General features: G+C 33.6%; 2 protein-coding genes across 7 annotated transcripts in view; one reads left to right on the top strand and one right to left on the bottom strand.

Annotated features, from left to right (window-relative positions):
* The window catches only part of LOC119580314, a 10175-nt gene extending 7163 nt beyond the window's left edge, over positions 1-3012 (top strand). For all 3 annotated transcript variants that reach the window (XM_037928398.1, XM_037928397.1, XM_037928399.1), the window contains one exon: positions 1-3012. This exon is cut by the window's left edge and continues 822 nt beyond it. The gene's annotated coding sequence lies outside the window, so the exon portion shown is untranslated.
* A 1080-nt stretch (positions 3013-4092) lies between these two features.
* The window catches only part of LOC119580313 (U-scoloptoxin(01)-Er1a-like), a 36003-nt gene continuing 30095 nt past the window's right edge, over positions 4093-10000 (bottom strand). For 3 of the 4 annotated variants that reach the window (XM_037928393.1, XM_037928395.1, XM_037928394.1), the window contains exons 2-5: positions 8925-8992; positions 6221-6258; positions 5662-5885; positions 4093-5557 (exon numbers count right to left, since the gene is read on the bottom strand). In XM_037928393.1, coding sequence (XP_037784321.1) covers positions 5509-5557; positions 5662-5885; positions 6221-6258; positions 8925-8964 — 351 coding nt within the window. In that variant the 5' untranslated portion in view covers positions 8965-8992 and the 3' untranslated portion in view covers positions 4093-5508. Of the gene's footprint in view, positions 5558-5661; positions 5886-6220; positions 6959-8924; positions 8993-10000 lie in introns of all 4 variants that reach the window. The other variant, XM_037928396.1, reaches the window with a different exon arrangement.

Raw genomic sequence — 10000 nt, 5'->3', positions numbered from 1 at the left:
AGATCATTGATGTAGATTGCAATGAAACAGCTGGGTTAACGTGTTTAGCTAACTTACAAATGATTTAATAGCAACATTAAAAGATGTTCCAACACATACCAGTGCACATCAGCCTTGAGTGCCTGATATCTATCTCTTATTTTTGTGTTAGGGTATCCGACATTTTCCTATTCCAAAGTCTTTAGTGGGCACAAATATATTATATGACCTTGGAACACTACATATGAACATTAAGATGCTCAAAATGTATACTTACTCAACTATTAGTATTTACAAGAGTGTTCTGTTACTGTCTGAAATATTTAACATGTTGAAATATGTTCAGTAATTGGATGTCAGTTCTTGCCTAAATTATATTTTATCATACATCTGGCAGTGGGGAAGATGTAAAACAAAAAAAGTTTGCTGAGCATAATATTCTTTGTTTTTTTATGTAAGAAGAGTGATGATAGATATTTCAATTGTATTTTTGTATATTTGTTTTTTTGTGCCATTTTGGTGTTTCTGTTGATGCCGTTGATGTGTAGAAGAAGAACAGAAGTTTGTTAATTGCTTTTAGATTGTTTTATTTTAAGTATACTTATTTGGATTTTTAACCTGTTGGCACCTGGACCATACACTGTCTAATGTTGTTTTATTTATTTTATTTACATAAGATGGCTTCACAATCACGTAGGTTTTTGGCCTGTCAGAACTTATGTTTATTCCAGTCATTGTATTTTTGAGGGTAAAAAGAAAAGAAATTGCTATGGCTGTTGCCATTATTAATGTTAATATTATAATTATTATTCTTTTGTTATTAACAATAGTAAATGTAATGAATATGAAACCTTTCTTTCTAGGTATGCTTAGTAATTATATCCTTGATAAGTAAGCATTTCTGGAGCTCTCTTTGTAAACTAAATATATAAAACAAAACCACAGTGGACAGTTCATATATACATACACTCCTGGCATTACCGGGTTAAATGTCAATCCATGACAATCTTTTTTGTCTTTCCAGAAATTTTCAAGATCTCTTTTGACCTGGTTTAGTCATTGTAGAGTTTTTATCAATTAAAAAAAATAATTCATTATCAGTCTTTTTGATATATGATGTTTAAATGTTTTATGTCAGTGTCATATCTCTTTGTGAGGTATTTGGCATGTTTTTGTTGAATTTAGATTGGGAAAGTAACTTAGAGCTCGTGGATTTAAGGGAACAAACATAGATAGATGATGTGATGCCAGCGGAATATTCTCTCAAGGTTTGCATTGGTTTTCTTTTCAGCCATTCATTTAGAAATGGTTGAGTTGAAAGTAAACTTAATGCATTATTTTCCAATAAAGGGACAATAGAATAAACTGGTCTGTATTTTACATAGGCAGAACTTCTACTGTGCTATAGTACACCTTGTCTCATGTACTGACGATGTGTTATTTTTGTAAGATGGTGTGCAGTAATAATTTTTATAACTAGGCAGTTTGCTAAGAAAGGTGGTATGCTATATAGAAAGCAATGCTTAATTTTCAACTTCTATATCTTTGGTTACTTTTTATGGAGAAGGAACTTGGTTCACTTTCAATTTCTTGATTTTATTCATAATTTTTGTACTTGATTGTTACATTTTTTTAAAAACTCAGTCATGCTTCACTCTTGATGGTTTAATGCTAGTCATTTATGTAGATTGCAGAAGTATCCAGAGAGGAATGTCATATAGAATAAAAATTTTAATTGGTAGAATAGGTTATATTGTGCATGCTTTATGTTTCCCATCACAGGGTGGCCAGCCTCTCTAGAGCTCTGCCTACTCTTCCAGGATGATTCTCAATTTTTTTTTTTTATGGTTGAGCTGTTTGCAGAGTTGCTGGATTTACTTCAGTGATTCATCCAAGAGTAGGCATGAAAATATAACATTTTGATCCAGAAATGTTTTTGAGTCTTGCCTTCCCTACAACTGGGGAAACACGTGTTAATTTTGTAAGTCGCAAGTTAGTTATTATTTGCATGTGATATCTAGCAGTTTATTTTTTATATGCAAACATTGAACATTAGTTACCTTGCTTTGCTGTAACTAAACGATACTGGTGGCCTTGCAGTATTTGATATTAATTTTTTTTGTTTGTGCTGCCATTAGTACATCAGCAATGTGGAGTAGTACTGAATGGATGGTACTCCCAACAAGTGACATAAATTATTTCTGAATTTTTTAATTATGTACAACTTCTGATTGTTCTTTAAGAGACCTTTGTTATTTTGATCTATATTTTTTCAGGAAAGATAAAATCCCCTGCATCTGTTCAGCTTTTACTTACATTGCCTTATAAAGTTTTAAAGTATTCTCTTGAATATAGACTATTTATTTTCATATAGATGTTGACTTTCTGGTATAAATATATCAGAATAATATTGATCAGCCACTGTAATGTATCAGAATCCTGTTGATGTGTTAACAGCCAGTGTGCAGGGCTTATGAGATTAATTTGCTGCTAATGATCATATTTGTCAAGATAATTTTATTAATCTGTTAATTATGACTTAATGAAATGTCAGTTTGATCTATCTATAACATATTCTGTTGTGAATACTATTATATATGTGTAAACTAGGCATTTGGTTATGAACTTCAGCTTTGTCTAATGCTCAGTGCTTTTTGCTTCTGCATTGGCCAGTTTCTCATAGTTCATACAGTTACTATGTAAACATTCCTATAGGTTTATATGTAAAGGTACTTGTGCATTGATATTCTAACTCTTGTTCATTTCTTTTCCATCACTCAGCAGTTCTTAGATTCCACCTCACTCACTTATTCACTCATTTCACTCTCACTCTATTTATATGCACAAGTAGACATACAAGCATACTCACTCACAGTTTCACTTTTACTATCTAACACTCATTCTTGCTCTCTAACTCTCTCTGTCTCATATTCACACACATGCAAACACATACGGACACACTGTCACTCTCACTCTCACTCTCACTCTTAATCACTCACTCACTCACTCACTCACTCACTCACTCACTCACTCACTCACTCACTCACTCACTCACATCACTCACTCACTCACTCACACTCACTCACTCACTCACTCACTCACTCACTCACACACACACACACACACACACACACACACACACACACACACACACACACACACACACACACACACACACACACACACACATGTATGTACTTATTGATGTCTATGTTTTCTGTGTGACTATTTTTATACTTTTTAACATATCCATCTGTGATGAAATCCGTCCATTTATTACATTTAAAATCTTATGAATTCATTAAAAGATAGTATGTATTATTGTCAGCCATGATTGCTAGTCAAGCCTTTCTTAAAATTTCATATATAAAGTTTGAATCTCTTATTTATCATACAATATTAATGAGATATGCTGATGTACAGAAAAAAGTATGTAGGAAATATTATATATGTGCAGCTTGAGATTTGATATAATTTTATTTGAGCTTATGCAACTTTTATTGCAGGAGGGTATATTTTATTCAGTGATGACTAAAGTTAATTTTGTAAGCCATTCCGAATGGCACTTTGGCTACCTGTTTGTCATTAATATGAATTGTGTTCATTTCATTTTTTCTCTATTCAGGAATTTTATATGAAAGCACTTCACCAATAAATGCCAAAATTGTTTTGTGTGTTTTTTTTTTGTCCAGTATGTATCTTAACAGTTTGCTATGGTTCTGTCACTTCATTGCAGAGATATCCCTCAAAAACAACTTACTTAATAAATAGTACATATATATATATATATATATATATATATATATATATATATATAATATATATATATTATATATATATATATATATATATACTATGTATATATATATAATATTATATATATATATTATATATAATATATATATATATATTATATATATATATATATATATTATATATATTTTATATATATATATATATATATATATATATATATGTATTATATATACACACACATAAGTATGTATACATAGTGCTGGAATATTGTGTTGGGAGTTCATCTGTACTGTAATGTTTCAGAATGAATACAAACAAATCACTTTTGAGTAAATCGGAGGGAAATGAGAAGACGTATTAAAATGAATTTTAGTTTTATTTTACAAAATTGCATCCTAGACTCATGCAACACACACACGATTTAGAACATAATGCGACTGGGTGCGCTCTACACACCCCATTCCTTTATACATTTTCAAATCTGATCCGTCTCTACCTGATGTGAGAAACAACTATGGCAGGGAGTGCAATCCTCTAATAGGACAATCAAATTAAGCGGTTGTGAACCTTTCTACGTCTATCAATAGTAATGAGATCTTTGCTTTGGGTGGATAATCTTATAAGACTTTATTTACGTACTCAAGAAGAGACGGGGCAGGTATTGTGAAACCTAAATTGTAAGATACATTGGGAATTACCAATTATTTCTCTTCATTCTCCAGTCATCACAAGCATAACCAAGGATATCATCAAATCAAACTAAAGGTAAATATGGAATATCAGTAAACAAGAAAGAGGGAGTTACAACAGAAATGATAAAGATACATATATTTTGCATTATCAAAATCTAAAAATCATCTCAGAAATAAACATTATTATAGTAGATGGTTATAATTTTGACATGAGAAGATGGGTAGTTGTAGCAATTGTTTTCGGGTTTATATGTTCCATTTCATCACCCCAATTTGCACCTGTAATTAAACTTTTTTCCTCAATGAATCTGTTCATGAATCTGAATGAATTAATTCAACATTTACCTCTGATTACAATTGAAATACAATAATAGATCTCTTTCAAACTACGGTGAACACTGATCTTGCTCTAAGGACTACATAGTGGGTGGCTCTGTACACATGGAGGTCTGGCGGCACGCAGAGACCAGCTCTTGCAGTGTCCGGATCTCGGAGTCATCGCGGTTCTTCTCGGCCTCGTCCTTAGAGAGTCCCCAGCCAGCGAGGGCCTCGGAGGACTGGCACTTTGCTCTTAATTTTGATGTATTGTCAGAAAATGAATTCATGTTGATATCGCCGTATTCAACTAGCCAATTAACAATACAGAAAGATTTTCCCTTAAACTTTGCCCAAAACCTCTGAAGGTTTCGTGATTTTATTTGCAGCTCCGCCACGTCTCGGAGATCCGGGATGGGGAGGCTCCCAGGAGAGTGTTGCACCAGTGCCAGGGAGCCACTTATGTACAGGCGGAGTGCCGGCACTCAGTAACCCAGGGGACACTAATAAAGAAAATAACTAAGAGAGGGAATCCCCTCAATACACCCTCAGGTGACGTGTTGAGTTAACCCAGGTACAACTCCATAATTACGTTATTCTCGTGGACTCTTAAAACAGAGATCTTAAGACTCCCAGAGAACTCCTTGCGCGAGAAGTTCTAAGGGAGTCCAGTGCGGTCCTTCAACCTGGGTTACAGGCAGCACATGTCAGGTCGTCGGGGTCATCACAGTCAAGAAGGGAGAAGAAACAACGCTCCGGTGATCATTTAGAACTTGGGAGGATCGGTCACGTAGGTCAGCTCGTTGAGGTAGAACCTGGCGAAAGGAACACGGATCGGATTAGGGAGTGTTACTCTAGCACATTAACAAATGACTATTTATCAAGATAATTTATTTCAGTACCCGCGCTTCAGCCTTACCAGTTTTGGGCCTGAGAGCAGTCGAAGTTGTACTGCCAGTCGCAGATGCGGAACTCCTGGTTGAAGGCGGTGTCGTTGGCGCACATGTAGGGGATGCGGCGGCCGTCCTCGTCACACATGTGGAAGAGCTGGCAGTTGAACTCCTGGTCGGCGTAGAAGCCTACGGGCCGGTCCGTGCAGTCGAACGTGAAGGTGACATTGGGGAATTCCTCCCACCGCTTGGACTAAAGGGAACGAAAGGAGGCGGTTAGGTTTTACGAGTTACGAATAGTCTGGATATTAACTGCACATATCTGCTGGGTTTTAAGTGAATATAATGTGGCAGGAGAGTCGGGAAGGTTCTGGTCGGTGAGATGATGTTGTGTCGGCGTCGGAGGTGCGGTTTACACCTGCGGTTTATGTGTTAGGTGTTTATGCATGCTCATTTATCTCGCGCTGAGAGCCAAGCCTCAGCCGCCTAGAGGTTAATCTTTAGTGTTGCAATATTATTGAAAAGACTTATTTATAACACACAGGAATGGGCGCGGGCAGCTATGATATAGCTTTCATAAAGACTTACACGATGCAAGGATGGCATGGAGTACACCAGGGTCACGGCTGTAGAAAAAAGAAAAGGAAAAAGTGTGAGCTTTGGTCCGGCACAATGGGAAAATCACCTTCTTAGAATTCAGGTTTAAATTGTTTATGGGTTTAGATTTTATATGTGACATCAGCAGCCTAAAGCACAATTCAAGAATGGCCTGAAAGTCCAACAACATTTCAGATTGTAACATTTTTAAGCTTTAAGATTAGACGATGATGAACGTTGCAGAATAGTTAATGATCTGATTTTAAATATTCTGATAGTCTGTGATTTTGGGTTAGTACATTTCAGTGTGACTGCATGCACTTGGTCTCCCGGTCATTCTTGTCAGCAGGGTCAAAGCAAGAATATATAGAATAAAGAATAAAAAAATCAACACAAAGGAACAGGGCTTATTTTTGTTTGAATTTTGTATGTATATTTGTATGTAAGCATATTGATGGGGCGCGTGTGTGTGCGTGTCTGGTGCGCGCGCGTGTGTGTGCATGTGTTTGCATATGTACGTATTGTTGCACGTGTCTATTATATATCTGCTTTTGTAATAGGAATAGTCCTCTCTCGTGGGAGTCAATGGTGGTCTGTCCAGCTAAAATGGCGGTAAGGTCGTTCCGTTCCGTCCCAGCTTGTCCACGTCTGGTCCGGTCCATTCCGACCATTCCGGAGCGTCTCGTCCCGTTCCGTGAGTCTCGCGTGAGTGGGGCCAGCACTCTGTACCTGAAGGGGAGATTTAGGACTTATCAACATCTCTTTAGCTTTAGAACTCATCAAAAATCACTTCATATTTAAAACTCATCTAAACCATTTCAGATTTATAACTAATAAAAATCAATCCATATTTAAAAATCATTAAATCTCTACATTTAGAACACCAAAATCACGTCACATTTGAAACATAAATATACCTCTTTAACTAGCAATAATCATAATCACTTCACTAGAAAAAAAAAAAAAAAAAAAAAATATATATATATATATATATTCATATATATATATATATATATATATATATATATATATATATATATATATATATATATATATATATATATATTTCTCTTTAGATTTAGAACTTACCATACTTTTTTGTATACCACTACGTAACAGCTTTGGATAACTGGTATTATCACATATCTCTAGATTGTACAAAAGAAAGCTTTGCGTTTGAACGGGAAAAAAAGAAAACAACTTGACCATAAATATATTAGCTTTAATAAGGTATGAGAAAGTATTGTTCAAAATATGAATATAAGATGATAAAAAACGTAGAATATTTCATTTTCATTAAAAAGTATTATTAGTCTATATTACTATTCCACCCTTTATTTATTTTTTTGTTTTCTCATAGTAGTGCTATCACTATTAAAAACATTATCATTCTTTTTTTAACTAATATTATTATTGCCGTCATTATTATTATTATTATTATTATTATTATTATTATTATTATCATTATTATTACTACTACTACTACTATAATAATTATTACTATTACTACTACTATAATAATTATTACTATTACTATTATCATTATTATCATTTTTATTATCATTATCATTATCTTTACCATTGTATTGATAATGATGATAATAATAGTAATAACATCACTATTATCACAGTTACAATTTTCACTATCAATTTCATCATTATCATTGTTATCTTTATTGATGATGATATTATCATTATCACTATTATAATTTTATTAGTATTAGTATCATTATCATCATAATTATTGCTATGATTATTATTGTTGCTGCTGTTAACATCACTGTTTTTATTATCGTCATTATTATTATTATTATTATTATTATTATTATTATTATTATTATTATCATTATTATTATTATAATTATTATTAGTATTATTATTATAACTATTATCATTATTACCGTAGCTATTATCAATACTAATTGATATTAATGTTAATAATAATATTAATATCAGTATCAATGTTACTTATTTACATTGATATTGATATTACTATTATCATCATTATTATTATTATTATTATTATTACTCTTATTATTATTACTATTACTATTATTATTACTATTATTATTAATAATATTATTCATATTATTATTATTATTATTATTATTATTATTATTATTATCATCATCATCATCATCATCATCATTATTATTATCGTTACTTTTGTCTCCATTATTATGTTTTTGTTTTTAATCATCATCGATATTATTAATAATAATAGTAGTAGTAGCAGCAGCAGCAGTAGTAGTAGTAGTAGTAGTATGACTGTCATAATGAGTACCATAACTATAATTACCACCGATAGTGTTGTTATCATTAGTATCATTATCATTTTACACAATCATTATTATCGTAGTCATTATTTTTATTTATGTTATAATATTCCATTTACTGTTAACGCTGTTATAATCGCTGCTATTACCATTGCTACTATTATCATTAACATATCTATTATTACTAGAACCACCATCACCATCATAAGCCTAAATCTGTTGCATACTTTTTGAAAATAACCATTAGTGTTTATAATCCAAATGAGTCAATGATAATAATGATAATTAGTTGTGAGAATAACCACTGATTGTCATATTTTTTTCTACCTTATTACCACACCTCATCGTCATCGCCATTCGCCTCACTATAATTCAGCCATTGAGTAAATTGAGAGAAAACGTTGCAAGGTCTCACTCACCGATTGACACAAGGGAGATGACGGCGAGTTGTCTCAGCATGGCGGCGGTGGAGGGAGCTCTGCTGGGCCTGGGGGAGAGGGGGGAGGGTCAGTCTCCATTGGCGAGGGGAGGTCAGTGTAGAATTGAAATTGAAATTAGTGAGTTGAAATGAACTGGGCGTTCGAGGTTAAATCAACCCACATATATAATATATATATATATATATATATATATATATATATATATATATATATATATATACACACACATATATATGAATACAAACATACACATGTGTGTGTGTGTGTGTGTTTGTGGATGCGGGTATTCATAAGTGTAATATATGTATACCATCGTGTGGATAACATAACAAACTACCATCCTTTATGAATTATTACTATTTACAGTAACTAGCACATTCTCCCCACAAATTCTCCTTCATAACAAGCTCTCTTGAACAGGACATGTAATAGCACATCGATGACAAGCCACAAATGACGACCTTCAGTTGACACATGACAAACGGCCTTGTAAAGCTGGCAATCCCTCGCCATGAGGAGCTAAGCAACATGTGTTTTAAAAGAGTCATGGTTACGAAGTATTTCATGAGGCTGCGTGGGTCTCCTCGAGGACGTAGGCTAGAAACCGTTCTGCCGAGTCATACTTGTGAAGGGGTCGAGTGTGCGAGTGTGACTTGGGCGGAGAAAGGAAAGAACAACAACATGGCGACAGGTGGTGAAGGGGATGCGTACTGCGAGAAATAAAGAAAAAAGAGAATAACGGAAGAAAACGAAGAGAAAGTCCCGAAGAAGAACGAGAATGAACGACAGAAAATGGGAAAGAAATAGATGCAAAGATGAACAAAGGGGTAACGAAAGAAAACGAGAGGGAAAGAAACAGAGGTAAAACATTAGGGAAAAAAACAAACGAAAAAGGGAGAAAGTGGAATCAAGGACAGTAGGGGAACAACGAATGAAAATGAGAAGGAATGTGGTATAAATAAGGAAAATGCTTAAGAATATGAGAAGGAAAGTGATTAAAGATGTGAATTCAAAGGAAAAGGAAAACGGCGCAAAGAAAAATAAACCAGTAAACA

The sequence above is a fragment of the Penaeus monodon genome, chromosome 13 (assembly GCF_015228065.2).
Source record: "Penaeus monodon isolate SGIC_2016 chromosome 13, NSTDA_Pmon_1, whole genome shotgun sequence".
NCBI lineage: Eukaryota > Metazoa > Arthropoda > Malacostraca > Decapoda > Penaeidae > Penaeus > Penaeus monodon.
Note: the sequence above shows the minus strand (reverse complement) of the source record. Positions and strands in the feature narration are given on the sequence as shown.